The sequence below is a fragment of the Bufo gargarizans genome, chromosome 1 (genome assembly GCF_014858855.1).
Source record: "Bufo gargarizans isolate SCDJY-AF-19 chromosome 1, ASM1485885v1, whole genome shotgun sequence".
Classification (NCBI taxonomy): Eukaryota; Metazoa; Chordata; class Amphibia; order Anura; family Bufonidae; genus Bufo; species Bufo gargarizans.
In genome coordinates, this window is record NC_058080.1 from 621,510,707 (window position 1) to 621,533,525 (window position 22,819).

A 22,819-nucleotide genomic window follows, 5' to 3' on the forward strand; every position below is an offset into this window, starting at 1 on the left:
AAGGCAATTACTAATGTATTGTGATTGTCCATATTGCCTCCTTTGCTGTCTTGATAGATTTTTTCCATCGCATTATACGCTGCTCGTATCCAGGGGGTTATGACCACCCTGTAATCCAGCAGCAGTGGCCATGCTTACTGTGTTGTAAGGGTATTTTACACAATTAAGTACTGATTGGTTCTATCCCCTTAAATTATATTACTTTTTATATTCTGTGTAATGATAGTTATAAAACATAGCCAACCCCATAGTGCTGAGGAAGCCAAATTCCTGAGTTCTTATCTCAGAGACATGCGGGCTGCACACTGGAGGAGTAGATGAAGGGTATAAACTTTGTTGCACACAGACATTTAGGCCTCATGCACATGGCCGTTGCCCAGCCGTGCCCATTTTGCGGTCCACAAACGGAGGGTCAGGGATATACGGGCCCTGACCGCATTACGGATGCAGACCCATTCACTGGAATGGGGCCCCATTCCGGAAGGTGCAGTGCAGAACGGAGGCACGGAACCCCGCGGAAGCACTACCGACTGCTTCCTTGGAGTTTCTCTCCGTGACTCTGCACCGCCCAAAAATGGAATGGGTCTGGATCCGTCTGCAGCAGCTGCATGGATGTTGCCCTTGCATTGGAGACCGCAAATTGTAGTCTCTAATGCACAGAACGGCTGAGCAATGGGCTTGTGCATGAGGCCTTAATGGGCACTCCATTGAGGAAAATCATCCAGGTAGGATGTGATTGAAACACTATCCCTATCTCTTGTATCACCATGGAGTCCACCCCCCATATCGTATTGGGCAGGTCATGTAATTATTATTTATTCCATATGTGATTTGTCTGTTTTACCTTATATTTAATCACACTTTTTTTTTTTTTTTTTTTTTTTTAATTTTTCAAAAATTTATTGGGAAAACTACAAAACATTTACAGTACAAATTTTTACAATCTCTCAATTCTTAGTGACCCGACTAATTATATATAGATATAAATATAATCAACTCATCCTTTCATTACATTTAGAAAACCCTCCCCTCCCTCCCCCCTAGTCTGTGGTGCGTCAAAGTAGGACCCTTATAAATGAAACAATTTGACCTCAGCTAGTCAATCCTCCAACCACCCCATATCCTATTCCACTGGTCCTCAACTTCCCTCCGTTTGTATATAATTTTCTCATAATTTTTTACCTTATCAGTTAAATTTATCCATGTATTTATGTCTGGAGTGGATCGGGCAAACCAGGTCCGACTGATCAAAACTCTAGCCAACATCAGTATTCTGCTCAGGAAGATCTTTTAATACTTGTGATTATTTAATTTGGAAAGATCATTAAGCACAAATACTTGTGGTTCAAAAGGAATATTTAATCACACTTAGTAAAAAATATTACTAACCACCACACCCTCTTGCCAGTGCTGTTCTGCTCTGAAATTCCATAAAAGTTAGATTTTTTTGCTAAATATTTAATGAAAGTAAGCAAATTTGATTACAAAAGTACCCTGCATTATTTTTACCCAACACATTAATTCTGAAGAACCTATAGGTAAAATAATCTGTGGCTAGGAAACCTTCCTTGTGTCCTACAATCACTTTTTCATACCTGTCATTTCATTCTGCTGAATTACATTTCAGAAATGTAACTTATGTTCGTCATGGACCCTACAGCATCAGTGAACAGTCTGTCTGAGCAGTAAATCAATACTTATACTTTGTTTTGCTTGCTGTAGTAACAATCGACAGTAGACTACTGAAGCTTCTGACTCATAAACCTCATGCTCAATAAAAAAAAAATATATAAAATCGTTTGTTCTGAGTCCAAATGCAAACAGCTGTTTGGTAAAATATTAATGAGGGTTTCATTAGTGGAGATAGCAAGGCTGTAACCACAATATATTAGGCAGAGATACAGGATATGAAAGTGAATTTCAAAGGGTTGAAGGAATCTTAAATAATGTTTTTTAACTACGTAGTATGAAAGTTATAAAAAATATAATATATGTCTACATACAGTCTTTACAATAGTTCTAGACATTCTAACTTGTCCAACCCTTTAGAAATGAAGGATGGGCCACAGTATAGACCATCACTATCTGATTGGTGGGTCTGAAACCCCGCACCCCCACCAATATGTACTGCTGTAGCTCTAGTGCCAGATTTACACAGCCCGTCTGTTGTGTAGTATGCAGAGCTGGTTACGGAAGCACCACTCCTGTCCACAGAACAATGGATGTAGCTATGTAGTTCCAGCTGTTTGGAGGGGGTGCGCAGTGTTGGACCCCCACCAATGAGATAAGGATGGTCTATCCTGAGGGTAGGCTGTCACTTGTAGAAGGTTGGACAACCCCTATAAATGATAGAAGTGTTTAATGTTATTGTACATGTTCAAAAAATTGCCACATTTCTGGCAAAAGCTGGCAATACACATTAGCTTAAAGGGGTTTTCTGGTAAATTTTACTGATGGCCTATCCTCAGGGAGACCATCAATACCTGATCGGCAGGAAATGGACACCCTTACCAATCATCTGTTCTGTGCAACTCTGTACCAGAAAACCCCTTTATTTTCAGCTAAAGTCTCCAGATTTTCAGATATCATGGGAGAGATAGATCAAGTAATTGAATTTCAACATTCCCGATCCTTTTATTCTCGATGAGGTGTTTATTAGTGGCTTTCTCACCTTTCCCTATTCAGAACCCATGAACACTCGTAATGTTTATGGTGGAGGGGGAAGGGAGCGCTAGCTGTCATTGATCCGACAGCTACCTAAAATGTATGGCCAGCTTTAGAGTTGCCTACATCTAGGGTTAGAGCACTGTTAAGAGCCTAATGTGTCCGGAAATCATGCTCACATGGGGTGGGCACAGTTTTTCGTGATCTGAATGAGAATTTAGCTGCTCTGCAGGATAAAAAAGACAAAGAATGGACTCTGGAGGTATTTCTACAGTGTTTGATAAGTCAGGGAAAGAAACACATTTTTTCCTTCATGTCACAAGAAGACACATACACAGCTAAAGCAGCTGTGCAAGTAGCCTGCCAAATAATAACCCATATTTCAGCTTCCAGGACTTTTTGGAGTCTGACATGGAGGAAATTGGATTTTGGGGTTAAATGCACTTAAACCTGAATTTTCCTGTTTTGAATTAAATTAGGTTTTCAGTTATAGCATATTTTGTGAAATTACTTCCCTCCTCTTAAGCATTAAGGCAATTTTAAATTTTCCATTATATAATTTTCTTTTCTTTTTAGTGTTCTCTTTGTTTTTCTATCAAGGTTATTCAAATGCTGTACACTTTTGAAAAAAAGAGCACAAACTTATTTACATAATTGCTTGCAGAATTACAGTTTATTTTTCTCAGAGTACCACAGAATCTTAGGGAATCAAGAGTATATTTTATTTGTGTGCTATAAGAAGAAATTGCATTTGTTACGCTCCTTAAAGGGGTTATCCAGGAAAAGAGTTATGACTAGGTTATCAGTATCAGATCTGTGAGGGTGTGATGCCCAGGACCCCCACCGATTAACTGTTAGAAAAAGCCTTGAGTGGCAAAACCTCTTCCTAGGCCAGTGATATTACTGTACATTGGTCACGTGGCCTTGTTGCAACTCAGACCCATTCAAGTCAATGAGGCTGAGCTGCAATACCAAGCACTGCCACTATACAATATATGGTGCTGTCCTTGGAAAGTTGTCGGGAGCCTGCATCGCACACCAGAGCTTTGGTGAGAGCAGCAGCTCCCTGAAACAGCTGGGACTTGGACCCCTGCTGATGTGATAATGATGACCTATACTGAGGATAAGTCATCATTACCTTTTCCAGGATAACCCTTTTATTATATACAGTATGAGTGGGGGATTCAAATTGCCTTCCAATTCCTAGAATGCCCTTAGCAGAATACAGGTTGCCAAGTGCTTTTCAGCTAGGAGCTAATATGGAAGCTACTTTCTTGGAAATGTAAAACAGGACCAACATTTTATAAAAATTATATGACAGAGTGTATATTAGCTTGGCATTTGGTGAAATTAAATGTAGATAGACTATGTACTCAGTAGATAACTAATATCCATGAAGGTCAAGCTGTGGCTGCAGGGAATCATTTAGTAACCTGTCAGACACATGTTATATGTTATTCACTATTTCTAAACAAGACCAAAACTAGACCATGCAGGTGAAACAAGCTATCCTTCATCTGCGAAAACTGAAAAAAAAAACATCCGAAAAATTGCTACACTATTAGAAGTAGCAAAATCTACAGTTTGGTATATCCTGAGAAAGAAAGCACTGGTGACCTCAACAATGCAAAAAGACCTGGACCCTAGTGTTGGGCGCGTATATTCGAATCGCGAATATTAACACTTTGAGAATTCGAAAATATTTAGAATATAGTGATATATATTCGTAATTTTGAATATTCAAGATTTTTTCATCAGTAACCTCCCTTCTTGCTTGTGGGCCAATGAGAAGTCTGCAATGTCTTAGTCTGAGCTTAGCAACATCCCTAGCAACCACTAAGAAAGTTGCCTACCCCTTTAGTATATAAGAACCTCCCCAGAAGCCCTTGTATGCAGTATTTTGAAGTTTTGAGAAAGACAGCAGTGTTATTGCTGTGCTCTCTGCTTTCCTGTGTAATTACATTAGTTAGTTAGTTAGCTTATACAGTCATGGCCAAAAGTTTTGAGAATTACATAAATATTGGAAATTGGAAAATTTGCTTCTTAAGTTTTTAGAATAGCAATTTGCATATACTCCAGAATGTTATGAAGAGTGATCAGATGAATTGCATAGTCCTTCTTTGCCATGAAAATAAACTTAATCCCAAAAAAAGCTTTCCACTGCATTTCATTGCTGTCATTAAAGGACCTGCTGAGATCATTTCAGTAATCGTCTTGTTAACTCAGGTGAGAATGTTGACAAGCACAAGGCTGGAGATCATTATGCCAGGCTGATTGGGTTAAAATGGCAGACTTGACCTGTTAAAAGGAGGGTGATGCTTGTAATCATTGTTCTTCCATTGTTAACCATGGTGACCTGCAAAGAAACGTGTGCAACCATCATTGCGTTGCATAAAAATGGCTTCACAGGCAAGGATATTGTGGCTACTAAGATTGCACCTCAATCAACAATTTATAGGATCATCAAGAACTTCAAGGAAAGAGGCTCAATTCATGTTAAGAAGGCTTCAGGCCGTCCAAGAAAGTCCAGCAAGTGCCAGGATCGTCTCCTAAAGAGGATTCAGCTGCGGGATCGGAGTGCCACCAGTGCAGAGCTTGCTCAGGAATGGCAGCAGGCAGGTGTGAGCGCATCTGCACGCACAGTGAGGCGAAGACTTTTGGAAGATGGCCTGGTGTCAAGAAGGGCAGCAAAGAAGCCACTTCTCTCCAAAAAAAACATCAGGGACAGATTGGATCTTCTGCAGAAAATATGGTGAATGTACTGCTGAGGACTGGGGCAAAGTCATATTCTCAGATGAAGCCTCTTTCCGATTGTTTGGGGCATCAGGAAAAAGGCTTGTCTGGAGAAGAAAAGGTGAGCGCTACCATCAGTCATGTGTCATGCCAACAGTAAAGCATCCTGAGACCATTTGTGTGGGGTTGCTTCTCATCCAAGGGAGTGGGCTCACTCACAATTTTGCCCAAAAACACAGCCATGAATAAAGAATGGTACCAAAACACCCTCCAATAGCAACTTCTTCCAACAATCCAACAGCAGTTTGGTGAAGAACAATGCATTTTCCAGCACGATGGAGCACCGTGCCATAAGGCAAAAGTGATAACTAAGTGGCTCGGGGACCAAAACGTTGACATTTTGGGTCCATGGCCTGGAAACTCCCCAGATCTTAATCCCATTGAGAACTTGTGGTCAATGCTCAAGAGGCGGGTGGACAAACAAAAACAAACTAATTCTGACAAACTCCAAGAAGTGATTATGAACGAATGGTGTCACCGCCACTTCTGTGAGAAGATCTGTTAGATGTTCTTCTCTACCTGCATGACGTTCTTTGTTTTGGTTTCACTTTTTCATCTCCTTTCCTTCTCCCAGCTGTCACCTATTTACACTAATTGTCTCCCTTTATATTCCTTCCCATACTGCCTCACTTTTCGGTTTGTACTTCTTCCTGGATTGTGTTCACTGCTGGATGCAGCTTCTGCTGATTCCTCAGATAAGTGTTTCCTTTTATTTGTGTTTCCTTGCTGGATTGATTCTAGGTGACCCTGACTCCGTCCTTATTAAGTGCAGGGAGCCGGTGGTCAAGTCCCCTCACTATTATAGGGTTTTCAGGTGTCACATAGTATTAGGTACGTGGACATGTAACCGTCTACCATAAAGACCTTTGCATGGGCATAGCAGTCAGGGAGAGCTCCAGGGGTTTTATAGGGCTCACCCATATGCTCCTTAGTTTGGGACCAACCAGTTGGATGTTTATTTATAAGTTCCAGCTTTCTGCAACACCATCCGTGACAAATGGGTTGCTATCAGTCAGGAATTGGCCCAGAAGTTGATTGAGAGCATGCCCAGTCGAATTACAGAGGTCCTGAAAAAGAAGGGCCAACACTGCAAATACTGACTCTTTGCATAAATGTCATGTAATTGTCGGTAAAAGCCTTTGAAACTTATGAAGTGCGTGTAATTATATTTCACTACATCACAGAAACAACTGAAACAAAAATCTAAAAGCAGTTTAGCAGAAAACTTTGTGAAAACTAATATTTATGTAATTCTCAAAACTTTTGGCCACGACTGTATATAATACAGATAGTGGAAGATGGTCAGTGTAGGTTAGATAGTGATATAGTGTAGCTGACTCTAATGGTTCTGCTGTCCATACATACATGCTACATACATAGTGCTGTATGTATGTATATATGCCACATACTGTACATACATATTGCTGTGATGTCACAAGTTCACAACAATACTTAGTGCACCAATCACTAATAAGTAGTCAGACCTGTTAAAATGTGAAGTTGCACGTATTGCGCCAAAATATTTGCATCATTAGTGCCGGTTTCACGATTGCGAATATATTGGAGCACTCTACCTGCATATAAAGCTATTGTAATGTTCTGCCGTGCCAACCATTTTCTCCAGTCTCAGGAAACTTCTAGCAGCTTGAAAAATGTAGCAAAAGTAGCCCACGCCTATATTGCGCTCGCATTACACAAATATTACATTGCCAAGAAAAGAATCTCGAATTTGCAAATATGACGAGTATTCTACCAAATATTCGTGAAATATCGCAAATATTGCCCCTGCCGCTCATCACTACTGGACGCCCACAGAAGACAACAGTTATGAATGATCGCAGAATAATTACCATGGTGAAGAGAAACCCTTTCGCAACAGCCAACCAAGTGAACAACACACAGGATATAGGCATATCAATATTCAAATACCATACCATAAATAGAAGACTGCATGAAAGTAAATAAAGAGGGTTCACTGCACGGTGCAAGCCACTCATAAGCCTCAAGAATAAGAAGGCTGGCTTGGACTTTGCTAAAAAAAAAAAAATCTTAAAAAAACAGCACACTTCTGGAAAAACATTCTTTGGACAGATGAAACCAAGATCAACCTCTACCAGAGTGATGGAAAGAAAAAGTATGGCGACGGCATACTTGCATGCAAGTAAATACATAGGGTTCACTGCACGCTGCAAGCCACTCATAAGCCTCAAGAATAAGAAGGCTAGATTGTACTTAGCTAAAAAAAACATCTTTAAAAAACAGCACACTTCTGGAAGAACATTCTTTGGACAGATGAAACCAAGATCAACCTCTACCAGAATGATGGAAAGAAAAAAAGTATGGTGAAGGCATGGTATAGCTCATGATCCAAAGCATACCACATCATCTGTAAAACACGGCAGAGGCAGTGTGATGGCTTGTGCATGCATGGCTGCCAGTGGCACTGGGTCGCTAGTGTTTATTAATGTTATAACATAGGACAGAAGCAGCCGGATGAATTCTGAGGTTTTCAGAGACATACTGTGTGCTCAAATGCAGCGAAATTGATTGGCCTGCGTTTCATAATACAGATGGACAATGACCCAAAACATAAAGCCAAAGCAACCCAGGAGTTTATTAAAGCAAAGAAGTGTAATATTCTTAAATGGCCGAGTCAGTCACCTGATCTGAACCCAATAAACTTCAGACAGAAAGGCCCACAAACAAACAGCAACTAAAAACTGCTGCAGTAAAGGCCTTTTAGAGCATTAAAAAGGAGGAAACACAGCGTCTGGTGATGTCCATGATTTCAAGACTTCAGGCAGTCATTGCCAACAAAGGGTTTTCAACCAAGTATTAGAAATTAACATTTTATTTACAATTATTTAATATGTCCAATTAATTTTGAGCCCCTGAAATCAAGAGATTGAGTTTAAAAAATGCTTTAGTTCCTCACATTTTTATGCAAACATTATGTTCAACCCACTGAATTAAAGCTGAAAGTCTGAACTTCAACGGCACCTGAATTGTTTTGTTTGAAATCCATTGTGGTAATGTACAGAACAAAAATTAGAAAAATGTTGTCTCTGTCCAAATATATATGGGTCTAACTGTAGATATTAGTTCTCCCCGCAGTTGTCTTTTTTCTAAACTAACTAAACCTAATTTTGATAATCACCTTTGAACCTGCTCAAGCACATATGCCCAAAATTTCTCTATAACAAAATCAGGGATTTTCCCCCACTTTGTTAAAGAAAATATGTCATCTCCATAATACATTTTAAAGTAAGCATACCAGCATGTAGAGCAGGTGCCACAAAACATAACCATACTTTTCTTCTTCTTCTGAAAAAATGCCTCTTTTTTTATGCAAATAAGACTTTGGTACGCTGTGGTCAGGGCCTTTCCATTTGGTGCACCTAGTTTCCCCTGCTTTATCGCTGCCATAAATTGCCATCTCATAAATCTCAGGGACTGTCAAGACTTTCAAACAAGGTGAGTTGCTAGGTGGAATTGTGGCAGAGCAGTAGCGTACCAAACAATGTGACCCACCCATGATGCAAAAAAAAACTTAGGCTTAGAGAAACCTATTTTTGCAAGAAAACTGTTGGACCCCCAACAATCCAACACTGTTGACCTACTCTAAGGATGGATCATCAATATCTGTAGCCCGAAGAACCCCTTTGGTCAATGGGCCCAGTCAATGCTTATACAGATACTTTTTACTTGTAAAGTATAACATTGTTTAAATTGTATGAAAGTTGATTATAATTCAGAACATGGGAGGATATGTTAAATTTACAGCTTTTAATCTGGTTTATGGGGGAAGTAAATGTCAAAGTTACTAGTGTGGCTTGTCTATCAATAAGCACTGCTTTCTCTGTTCTAATGAAACAATTGGGATAAGTCCCATCCCGATAACATGATGTACAGATCAGTCGTACAGATGACTAAAGATACATAAGAAATGGAATTGCAGTATTATTATGTTAAGCATTTAGCACGGGGTAAAGAAGACATTTGTTTCTGTATCAGCGCATACTTGAAAATTACCTGTCATGAAGGATGCCTAAGGGAGGATGATTTACAATTATTCTATTAGTATCCATTCTATCTTATGTACTATTACATTCTTCACTGTTGCCTTAACCATTTCTTTACCTGTTGTTGCTGGCTAAAGATAACTGCTCTGTTCCCCACTGAATCTGCAAAGCATGAATCACATTTATCTGCTGCAGATAAACATTTCTAGCCCTTATTCCCTGCATTATTACAGAGAACACATTGATTGCAGTGGCATACATAGAAAAATGGGTCTTTCTCATCAAGGAGGCCTGATCCTTGTTTCTCCACAATGGGTGGCTTCCTTCATTGGTACATACAGTGCCTTGCAAAAGTATTCACCCCCCTTGACTTTTTTCGTATTTTGGTGCCTGGAATTAACATGGATTGTTTGAGGATTTGCATCATTTAATTTATAGAACATGCCCACAACTTTGAAGATGTTTTTTTTTTTTTTCTGTGAAGCAAACAACAAATCGGACAAAATAACAGAAAAAAGTCAATGTGCATAACTATTCACAAGTCAATATTTTGTAGAGCCACCTTTTGCGGCAATCACAGCTCCAAGTCACTTTGGATAAGTCTCTATGAGCTTGCCACATCTTATCACTGGGATTTTTGCCCATTCCTCCTTGCAAAACTACCCCAGCTCCTTCAAGTTGGATGGTTTGCGCTTGTGAAATGCCTGACCACAGATTTTCTATTGGATTGAGATCTGGGCTTTGACTAGGCCAGGAATGCTCACCCTGCGGCCCTCCATCTGTTGTAAAAATACAACACCCACAATGCCCTGCTGTAGGCCGATAGCTGTACGCTGTTCAGGCATGCTGTGAGTTGTACTTTTGCAACAGCTGGAGGGCCGCAGGTTGAGTATGCCTGGACTAGGCCATTCCATCACATTGACATGTTTCCTTTTAAACAACTAAAGTGTTGCTTTAGCAGTGTGTTTGGGGTCAGTGTCCTGATGGAAGGTGAACCTCCGTCCTACCCTCAAATCACGCACAGAGTGGTACAGGTTTTGCTCAAGAAAATCCCTGTATTTAGCACCATCCATCTTTCCCTTAACTCTGACCAGTTTCCTAGTCCCGGCTGCTGAAAAACATGCCCACAGTATGATGCTGCCACCACCATGTTTTACTGTGGGGATGGTGTTCTTTGGATGATGTGATGTGTTGGGTTTGCGCCAGACATAGCGTTTTCTTTGATGGACGAAAAGTTAAATTTTAGTCTCATCAGACCAGAGCACCTTCCTCCATACATTTTGGGAGTCTCCCACATGCCTTTTCGCAAACTAACAACGTGTCTTATTGTTTTTAGCTGAAAGTAACGGCTTTCTTCTGGCCACTCTGCCATAAAGCCCAACTCTATGGAGCGTACGGCTTATTGTCGTCCTATGTACAGATACTTCAGTCTCTGCTGTGGAACTTTGCAGCTCCTCCGGGGTTACCTTAGGTCTCTGTGCTGCTTCTTGGATTAATGCACTCCTTGCCCGGTCCATGAGTTTTGGTGGGCGGCCGTCTCTTGTCAGGTTTGCTGTTGTGCCATGTTCTTTCCATTTGGTTATGATAGATTTGATGGTGCTCCTGGGGATCATCAAAGATTTGGATATTTTTTTATAACCAAACCATGACTTGTACTTCTCAACAACATTGTCCCTTACTTGTTTGGAGAGTTCCTTGGTCTTCATGGCAGTGTTTGGTTAGTGATGTCAGTTCACTAATTATGTGACTTCGGAAGGTCATTGGTTGCACCAGAGCTTTTTATAGGCTTCCTAACAAAGGGGATTAATACATAAACACATGCAAATTTTCTGTTTTCTATTTCTAAACAATAGTTTTATTTATATATTTTTCTGATTTCACTTCACCAACTTAGACTATTGTGTTCTGATCCATCACATAAAATTCTCATTAACAAAAGATTGACTTTAAGGCTGTAATGTAACAAAATACAAAAAAAGTCAAATGGGTGAATACTTTTGCGAGGCACTGTATGTCCTTGATTGTTAGGAAACTAACTTGACCTTAATTTCCTATAGCAGAAAAGGCTAAAAAATTGAATAAAGCTAAAGCATATTAACAATCATAAAAATAATGCAAATAAAAATGTTCAATAAGGGTACATAGAATCCTCATGGATTTAAGAGAACTGCAATTTATATGGTATAGCAATGTAATTGTAGGGTATATTTTATTACATGCAGAAAATGACTAAAGGCTGAAATAAATTGAACAGTAGTAGATATTGACTTTCCACCTGGAATGTGTTCTGGAATTGAATATTTGGCTGTTAAAATATTAAGGTTAGCAGAAGAGTTTCTCCTTTATGTAATGTTTTGGCTGCTGCAATACCTAAGGAAAAAACAATCCAATGGCAGAATTCACCTACAACTCCCCTTTAGGGAATTTGGTGTCCTAAGCTCAACTAGTGTTTTATTCTCTAGATAAGGTCTAGCATAGTTAGAACCAGAATACTAAGTATACTGTAGATTTGGAACCAAGGACAATTGAATTTTGTTATTTGAACAGGAGCTATTATTTGCTTCATGTCACAATGCATTTTAGACATTACTTTCAGAATTCTATCATTTTGTGGAAATTAATGAAATTCTGCAGTTATATCTATTATAATTACCTGGAAGTAAACTTAGCAAATGAATGAAGAGACCTATCAGGTTATAAACATGATAAACCTACTCACTTACTGGTAGACTGAGGTTGTACACATTGTCCATAGGTTTGCAGTGTTGAAAATGAGCATTTCTTTAAATTACATATTTTATTTTTCACCATGCAAATTTAAATATGTTCATATCTAGTCTACATAAGCTCAGAAATGGTACACAGGATTTTCACATTATTCTAGATGGTTTAATTGATTGCTTCTTTAGGCTGAGTTTCCATGAGGTGACTGCAATGCCCTGTTGAAACTCCACCTTAGAGTGAAAAATAAATACCATACATTAGGCAGCAAGTGAAAAGTCAGTTTTTGAAGTTGATGTGTTGGAAGTACAGTCGGAAAAACAGGCAAGATGCCGAGAAATTTTTACAAGGACTGAATTGAGATATCTAGATGACTAGATCGATCCAAAATTCCAGGTCTTGTTCCTGGTGTGCATCCACCAAAAGTGGTCCAAGAACGCATAACCAGTAAATTGGTGATATGGTCATGGGGAAACAAGGTTTAGTCTAGCTACTGTATCACAATTTGCTGAAAAATTTACGTTGGCTATGTTAGAAAGGTTTTAGACCTCACATGTAGCCACATACCAGTTAAAGTGTCCATGTTAACTCTTGTCCATCACCAAAAGTGCCTTTAATGGCCATGTGATCATCAGAACTGGACCATAGAGCACTGGAGGAAGATAGCCTGATCTTTTACAAACATGGATTTCTGAGTAAGTGTATGTTGCTTATGTTGGTTTGTTGGGAAGAGATGGCACCAGGATGTACTATGGGAACAAGACAAGCTGGCTGAGGCAGTGTGATGCTCTGGGCAATGTTGTGCTGGCAAACCTTGGCTCCTGGCATTCATGTGACATGTGTCACCTATCTAAACATTGTTGCAGATCAAGAACACCACTTCATGGCAATGATAAAGATAATGGCTGCCACACTACATAAACTGACCAGTTATGGTTTGAGGAACATGACAAAGAGTTTGAGGTTTTGATTTGGAATCTAAAATGCTCATATCTCAATACAATCTAGCATCTGTGGGATGTACTGGAAACAGAAGTCCAATCCATGGAGGTCCTACCTCTCAACTTACTGAACTGAAAGGATCTGCTGCTAATGTGTCAGCTACTATAACAGGTTATAGACATTTTGTGGAGCCCATGCCCTGACAAGTCATAGCTCATAATATGATAATCCTCATAGTGGAGATAGATAAAGGAACACCTTTCTACAACTGAGGGGGCCATGATACAGCTGCTTTAGATTTTGTGTCACCTATGGATTTCACCATCATTTCCTTGTATGTAAAAATATTTGCAAACTAGGCTGGGAATTGCTGCATGGAGTAAAGAGTGCTTCCAGCAGGCTGAAAGTTCTATGTCGCCTGTATAAGAGCAATTGTTCTGAGAAAAGTTAATAGTTTTAATCAAACTAGACTTCATATTTTCCTTATTACTACACATAAAAAAGCTACTGCAATTACATTAAATATGCATCAACTCATGAAATGCCATATGAATGGACCTGTGTTTTTTTTAAATGCAGTATCATATTCAACTGAACAAGTGAGATATTTTTCTCAGGAAGATCTGTGGTGTATAGTGATTTTCTCCTGCAAAATTATATTTTTGTTTTGTCCTTGGCTGCAGCTTGTATGGAATGATCATAATTTTACAGTACACTAAGTATGCAAGAAGGGACCTGAAGCTGTTTATTATGCCAGACATGAAAGACAGCTATTAGATGTGTAGTCGCCTTGCATGTTGGTGACAACCAGCACACGAGAAGAGCAGTGCCACAATCAAACTTGATCTTGTAGGCAGGCAGTAAATTGATTTACCAGTTCATGGGTTTCAGAAGAGTATTCCATGTCAAATTAAACTAAAATAACAATTTGATTAATGAATAAAAAATAAAAATACACAAAACAATTTGCCATCTAATGTGTGTGGGGGCCACCAGACTCTTTGGCAGGTGTTCGGTATGGGGGAAGATAAGGATCAGGGTGCTGGATTTCTCCCCTCTCCCTATTCAGAACCTATACATGAACCAACATGTATACAGGGGGACTGGAGAGATAACTGTAAAACATATGACCAACTTTAGAATGTGTTCACACTGGCGTCATGGCTTCCATTATTATTTTAACCATGATGGCTCTGGAATAGCTCCTAATGAATCAGACAAACTGACTTATAAGAGGGTCCATTGGCTTTCAACTTTTTAATGATAAAACATTTTTTACTTGACTTGACTTTCTTACATAAATGGGGAAGAAAGTACTATTAGTCGTATGTACAGTCCTTTAAAAGCAAGATATCCACAATGACTAGGACTTGTTTACACTGAATCTTTGCTTTTCTTTCAGTTGGGTTTGCAATATTTTTATAGCAAGACTAGCATAGTGTGAACAGAGCCTAAAAAGCAAACCTCATATTTTCAATTAAGTCTGACAGCAGTTTTAAGCCCTCAAAACTGCTCACAGAGCTGTAAAATTGAGAGGGAGAGTAGTGCAGATATATCTAGAGTGATGACATTAAAGCTGCATGACTAAGAAATCCAAATTTTTAACCCACTGGTACCCCAACCACAGGTGCCAAGGGAGCGGAGGGGTCAGGAAGCACTCAGGACAGAGACACCTCCTGGGCACTTGCCGTCATGGCACCAAGGGAATGAAATCTTTCATTTCCCGGTCATGCTACCTGCATCACCTTCACTCTAGGTATGTTTGCCCCACTCTCACTGTCACCTCAATAGTGTTGTAAGCAGTTTTTTAGGGCTCAAAACTGCTGACAAACTAATTTTACATTTGTAAGCTCAACTGTAAAATAGATACAAATATTTAATTTTTATTCTAAGAAAAACTAATGTATTCATATACACAGTATATGGAGATCAATTATTGTAAAAATGCATTTTTCAACAGGCAAGAGCTTCTACAGGAAGGGCCATCTCCAACACCTCCATTAACCTTTTTCACACGGACTAGTATGGATTTGCAAAAAGTTATGGAAGATCAGGTAACATGATTACATATAATGTGATACCTTTGACAAGACAGTATTTTAAAGGGGTTGTCTCATCTCGCTGTTACGCACGACATTTTGTCGCACCAATGTCGCGCGACAATTTTTATAATGATAGTCTATGGTGTCGCACTGCAACATGCGACTGTGAAACAACAATAGCAAAAAATCTATCCAAGATGGATTTTTCTGCGACTGTGGAGTCGCAGTGTGACACCATAGACTGTCATTATAAAATTGTTGCGTGACATTGTAGCGACATCAATGTCGCACAACACATGTTGCAGTGTAGTTGTGCCTTGTGTGTCGCACGACATGCCGTTGTGTAGCCTTAGCCTAAGGTGAGATGAGACACAGCCCTGACAACCAGCTGGCCAGGAAACAGCCTAGCGCCCCATCGTTCGCTGTTTCAGTAGGTCCCATTGCGGTGCATGAGAGCTACGGAATAGCATAGCAAGCTATACTGTTTCTGAGTTAGGGAAACATGCTGTGCTACGCTGTTTCTGTAGCTCTCATGCACTGCAATGGGAGCTACTGAAACAGTTAGCATCAGAGCGCTATGCTATTTCCTGGCCGGCTGGTGGTCAGGGCTGTGTCTCAGCTCACCTTAAGTAGTGGCATGAAGGGCCTGCAAATTCTCCAGAAATAGCGCTACTGGATCGGCTTGTTTGGTATCGCTGCTCAGCTTCAATCAAGGGATCATAGACATATGATATAAATTGGCCATAAGATGCATGACTGATTTGGTGTCCAACTGCATGGTTGACTAGTGTCATTATGCACATTTACAATACAATAGGAAAAGAAATATGCATATCAGCCATTTAGTCATACTTTATATGTGGTCAGACTTATATGCAAAAATTCTATCATAAATTAAGTATCCACAGCATTTCTAGAACTTGCTCAGTTTTCAAGGAGAAGCTATCTACAACATGTTGCGGTTTGCCCTCTGGTATGGGAACGCAACTAAATGAATGGGGATAAAACGAAAACATTTTTTTCCGGTATTGAGCCCCTAGGACGGTTCTCAATACCGGAACACTAAAACGCTAGTGTGAAAGTAGCCTTAGGCTACTTTCACACTAGCGTTCTGCTGTCCGCTCGTGAGCTCCGTTTGAAGGAGTTCACGAGCGGACCCGAACGCTTCCGTCCAGCCCTGATGCAGTTTGAATGGATGCGTATCCGCTCAGACTGCATCAGTCTGGCGGCGTTCAGCCTCTGCTCCGCTCGCCTCCGCACGGCCAGGCGGACAGCTGAACGCTGCTTGCAGCGTTCGGGTGTCCGCCTGGCCGCGCGGAGGCGTGCGGATCCGTCCAGACTTACAATGTAAGTCAATGGGAACGGATCCGCTTGAAGATGACACCATATGGCTCAATCTTCAAGCGGATCCGTCCCCCATTGACTTTACATTGAAAGTCTGAACGGATCCGCTCAGGCTACTCTCGCACTTAGAAATTTTTCTAAGTTATTAATGCAGACGGATCCGTACTGAACGGAGCCTCCATCTGCATTAATATGATCGGATCCGTTCAGAACGGATCCGATCAAGCGCTAGTGTGAAAGTAGCCTTACAGGCGTAAGCACACTCATTTATTCAGAGCAAACAAAATTCCTTTTCTTCACAAGAATGTATCAGAATATGTTACCTCTTATTCTTTCTTTGAATGAACATCAGCTAAGTTACGCTGATATATGCTGATCTCATCTGACATGAACTTGATATCTTAATGTTCAGAAACTCTTTTGCATTGTGTATGCTGAGCAGATACACTGAAACACAATGGCTCCATTTATATGGAACCCGAACCTGCACTTTACAAGCCTAAAAGAGTTTTCATCATTTGGCTCTTTACTGAATCTGAAAGTCTGAATGACCTACATTGGATTCCGTATGAGTAGTGAAGAACATTGCTTTTTTTTCAGTAAATCCCCATAGAACTTACTCCTAAACCTGTGCCCTTGGTTTTCTTTGTTAGTGTTTATTTTTATTTTGGACAAGAAAAAAGTCAACTTTACTGAACACATGCATATATCTTACTTTTTTTAGATTAACCTTGTTTTACCAGTAGATCTGGTAAAATTTGGATCATCAATTGGTGGTGTTCACCATAGAGCAGGGCTGGCCAACCTGAGGCTCTCCAGCTGTTGCAAAACTACAACTCCCAGCATGCCCAGGCTACCTACAGCTATCAGCCTACAGCAGGGCATGGTGGGAGTTGTAGTTTTACAACAGCTGGAGAGCCTCAGGTTGGCCATGCCTGCCATAGAGTAATACCATTCATACTGAAGATTCATACTGCTGCTGTTCGGCTTAAAGGGGTTGTCTCATATGCCCCCATTGTGTTATAGGTGTGGGTCCCATCGCTGGGACCTCCACCTATATTCAGAACAGAGCCCCGCAAGGTGGTGGCTGGAGGACTCTGGTCCAGCCACCACCAAGCCGGCTCCCCATAGAAGTAAATTGGAGCGTACCGTGCATGCGGGGCCCCCGCTCCCATTCATTTCTATGGGGCTGACAAATAGCCTAGCCAGCTATTTTCAGCCGCCCCATAGAAAATGAATGGCGGGCAGCTGTGCATGCACAGTGTGCCCTCCTTCACTTGCGGATCCCCATTCTCGATATAGGTGCGGGTCCCACCGCATATGCTAGCGATATGCCCCCATCTTGTCATAAAGGACAGCAAATTCCCTGATGTATGCACGAAAGGGGCACTATACGTCAAAGACACATTGGTGTAAACATGAACTATTTATGTTCTCACATTGAGGCACAAGATTCGGAGCAGTTGCTGTCACTTTCAGTGGCACACAACCATATTGGTTAGAGTCTGTAAATGACGTTCTCAGGTCTCACACACTTTGTGGGTAAATATTCTTGAACAGAAGAACAGTTACGTAAAGTTAAAGTTAAAAGTCCTCTTCAGCCAGCATCTTTTATACTTTGCACTGGTGCCTCTGGAGTCATTTCAATAATCATCCTGACCAATCAAAACTGTGTACACATCAACAACACTTTTGTATTCCGAGTGCAGTCCTTCCATCCTCCAATTGCAACCTATTCTAATGCAACACTGAAATTGTTGGAACGATGCATCAGTATAATATGCAGTCACTGGCTACCAGTCGCATAACTAGAACTGACTGGGCCCCACAGCAAATCTTTGAATACCCCCCCCCCCCCCCCCCCAGCAACTCTTCTTTGCAACCCCCAACTCCTGTGGCTAGTCAAGATTGAGCTCTAAGACAAGGCCCAGCAGCCGCTCTGTCAATTTCCTACAGTGTCACTGTATATAATGTCATAGTATACTACTGTTGAGGGGGCCCTGACAATAAAATCTTTTAGTCCTCCTCCAGGGGAGTTCCAGCCCCAAAGCAGCTGCTTCACCTGCTTCTCCTATAGCTACGTTCCTGCTGGCTGCCTGGCAGCAGACTTGCATACTCACCAGCCTTTGTGTGTCTCTTATAATCTCTGAGTGACCTCTCTGAGGGTATTCACCTCCAGGACCCATCTCTCTATTTTATATTGCCCTTACATGGAGACCTCTGTCACTCCTTTGGCTACTCTCTCTCATGGTCCCCAGCATGCTTTTGTCTAGGGCCCAGACTTTCATTCATTCTCATTTTCACTCATGCGCTTAATGCCCACACACACACCAGAGGCGCCAAACAGACATTGTTAAATGGACATACAGTATCTCAACCTCAGATGCTGCCTGTCACATACACAGGGGGAGGAGAAGTGACCACAGAGCTCAACCCGCGCCCCTGTCCCCGCCTACTTGCCTCGCAACTCCTAGTGACAAGGGACAACCGGTCGACAAACCCTCAGCTAGGATAAGTGCAGGGAAGACAGACAATACATGCAACAGAGTAGTCAAACAAGCCGAGTCAGAAACCAAGAGAGCAGCACGGTACCAGAGAAGCAAGCGGAGGATTGTCAGCAAGAAGCCAAAGTCAAAACCAGGAGGGAACGCCAAGACCAAGGGATGAGACAGACGGGTAGTATATACACGAGCAGGAGCCAAACAAACCAAGTGAGGAATCGCAGGAAGGACCTTAATAACAGGCAATCTGTGGCCAGCAGATTGCCTGTTTAAAAAGGGCGCTAGTGGAGTCATGTGATGTGGCCAGCGTCACATGACTCCTGAGTTCCAATACAGCCGAGTGATCAGCTCGGCACTCAGGCCCAGTGTCGTTACCATGGGAACGGGTGATGACGCACGCACTGATGACGCAGGCACACCTCGGCCATCCCCGCCTCCTGGAAACACGCACAGAACGCATCGTGACCCTGCCATGAAATGATTCTAGTACTGAAGTGTCCATTGTCAAGTGAGTGCAGGATATCAGGTCATGTCAACACCGTTCCTAGTATCATCATCTAATGCAGGAATGGCGACACTGCTGAGACAATGGCTCTACTACTAATAATGTATGTACAAGGGGGTTCCTAGACTGAATGTCACAAATGCTTTATATAGCAAAGGTGCCAAGTACAGACTATGTGCAGTTTAACCCCTCTCAACCCCCAACATAAACTGTGATCCTAGCCTTGCAATACTTTTCCACAAAGCCTATATCTGAATTTTCAAAAAAATTCTGTTCCTCAGTGTGTCATTTGATAATCCGGAAATCTGTTTAAAATGGCGTACATTGCTCCCCTCCCTTTATGGTCCCTTTAGATTAGGATGACCATCTAGGATTCCAGGATCCTTCACAATTAGGTTATGTTGATCTTTAAGAAGGATACAGCTTGAATTAGTCTGAAAATAGCCTCATATTTCTCCTCTTGCAGACATAGATTATGAGGTGGACATAAAGAGTTATTGTTCAGCATAAACCACTACATCAGGAGAAAACCATTACAACTAGGCTAAGTGCTGCCGGTCACCCATGCTTAGTTACTTCCCTCACAGCCAGGTGTCTTCATAGTGATTCTCTGTTCAGTGCATAGCAGAGAATAGTAATAGCTTTCTGCCCTGTGTTCACTGCACTGGAGCTAATATCACCAGAGACCAGAGACCTGGCAGTGGAGATGGTGACTGAGCATGCACGGACAGCAGTACTCAGCTCAGTAGATGGACATGCACATTGTTATTTACTTTGACCACTAGGTGGCACCACACTACATAGGTAAATGCCAACTCTTCTCTGGATAATTTTTTAGCAGCATGTAAATTGCAAATATATATAAAGTGAATGGGCACTCTGATAGATGGAGTCATATACAGAATTAATACCAGATTTATCCAATTTAATAATACAAGTATAAAATCCTAGCATAGATTACCATAAAAAATATATAAAATACATATATAAAATACACAACTTAAAATATTGGCACTGTATGGTACTGTAATATACTGAATAATATTGGCTGATGTTAGTCCGACAATTAATATCCTCACAATTGTTCGATGGACTTATACAATGTTCATGTGGAAAAAGGAAGAAAAAAGGAAGAAAAAAGAAAATCCGGAGTTCCTCAATATGGTTATGAATGCAGATTATTATACAGACTCATAGTGATCTTTGCAGAAAAATGATGATGGTAGCAATTGATATTGTTATTTTCAATATATGATGGTATATGTTAGTGATACCGCACTCAGACAGTTTCTATATAGATCTTTCCCAAAGAAAAAGGATGACAGCAAGCAATGCTTGCACAAATTTTGCTCAGCTCTCGGTATGAGCAGCTATTACTCACAGTTAGCAGCTTCGGTTCGTGGCGTCCCACGAGCTGTCCTTAAGTGGTGAGATTGCTTCTTTCTTGGAAATTTTTCATACAGTTGGTATACCGAATCTTTGTTCTTTCTATTGGAACACGGCTGTGTGGAACTGTAACACACGCGGTCTCAATATTTGAGCTGACTTCCTTTGGCGTTCCACGTGTCTCCGAATGTATGGAGCTTCAGTGTTTGCTGAAATACCTGCTGTAGACCGGTAGTTTGCAGGCTGTGGATACCGCCAGTGGATTTCTTTAGTGAAGCGCTTCACTTGTGGGCCATCTAGTCGATGTTATCCAACATATGTCCGGCTATTTGAGTCTGATGACCGAAGGTTACCGCCAGACGCGTTTCGGGGACTATACTCGTCTCCTTCCTCAGAGCCACTGAGGAAGGAGACGAGTATAGTCCCCGAAACGCGTCTGGCGGTAACCTTCGGTCATCAGACTCAAATAGCCGGACATATGTTGGATAACATCGACTAGATGGCCCACAAGTGAAGCGCTTCACTAAAGAAATCCACTGGCGGTATCCACAGCCTGCAAACTACCGGTCTACAGCAGGTATTTCAGCAAACACTGAAGCTCCATACATTCGGAGACACGTGGAACGCCAAAGGAAGTCAGCTCAAATATTGAGACCGCGTGTGTTACAGTTCCACACAGCCGTGTTCCAATAGAAAGAACAAAGATTCGGTATACCAACTGTATGAAAAATTTCCAAGAAAGAAGCAATCTCACCACTTAAGGACAGCTCGTGGGACGCCACGAACCGAAGCTGCTAACTGTGAGTAATAGCTGCTCATACCGAGAGCTGAGCAAAATTTGTGCAAGCATTGCTTGCTGTCATCCTTTTTCTTTGGGAAAGATCTATATAGAAACTGTCTGAGTGCGGTATCACTAACATATACCATCATATATTGAAAATAACAATATCAATTGCTACCATCATCATTTTTCTGCAAAGATCACTATGAGTCTGTATAATAATCTGCATTCATAACCATATTGAGGAACTCCGGATTTTCTTTTTTCTTCCTTTTTTCTTCCTTTTTCCACATGAACATTGTATAAGTCCATCGAACAATTGTGAGGATATTAATTGTCGGACTAACATCAGCCAATATTATTCAGTATATTACAGTACCATACAGTGCCAATATTTTAAGTTGTGTATTTTATATATGTATTTTATATATTTTTTATGGTAATCTATGCTAGGATTTTATACTTGTATTATTAAATTGGATAAATCTGGTATTAATTCTGTATATGACTCCATCTATCAGAGTGCCCATTCACTTTATATACATTTGTCTAAACCTGGTGAGTAGGGTGTCGCACTAGTTTGGAGCACCTATACATCACCAGCACAGGGGTGAGCCGTCCTATACTTTTCTGTTCTAAATTGCAAATATGCTTAATTCTTTATGGTCCATATACATATGACAATTAATGGGGTTGTCCCATGACAACAACTTACCCTCTATCCTCTGGATAGGGAAAAAGTGTCTGGTTGGCGGGGGTCTGGTCTCTTGGGCCTTTACCGATTACTAGATTGGTGGCCCAGGTCCATCTGTTTGCATGGAGCAACAGATAAGCAGGTGTGTCCACTGCTCCACTCTACGGTACTGCCAGAGATAGCCGAGTGTAAATGAGCGAACCCGTGCCTCCATTCTGACGATGAGCGGCAGCCTCAGTGGTCGCACCCCTGCTGATCAGACACATCCCTTTTCTGTGGATTAGGGATACATTTTTATCATGGGGCATAATGGTGCATAATGTAATAGTGAGACAACCCCTTTAAATAGACCATGTGCTTACATGCACCTCCATCCTAAAGATACATAGTGATGGAGGCAACCACAGATCCATGACACAGATGT

General features: G+C 41.1%; 1 protein-coding gene across 3 annotated transcripts in view; it reads left to right on the forward strand.

Annotated features, from left to right (window-relative positions):
- The window catches only part of TMEM232 (transmembrane protein 232), a 210,074-nt gene that overhangs the window by 166,054 nt on the left and 21,201 nt on the right, over window positions 1-22,819 (forward strand). For all 3 annotated transcript variants that reach the window (XM_044291232.1, XM_044291238.1, XM_044291243.1), the window contains one exon: window positions 15,103-15,196. In XM_044291232.1, coding sequence (XP_044147167.1) covers window positions 15,103-15,196 — 94 coding nt within the window. The remainder of the gene's footprint in view (window positions 1-15,102; window positions 15,197-22,819) is intronic.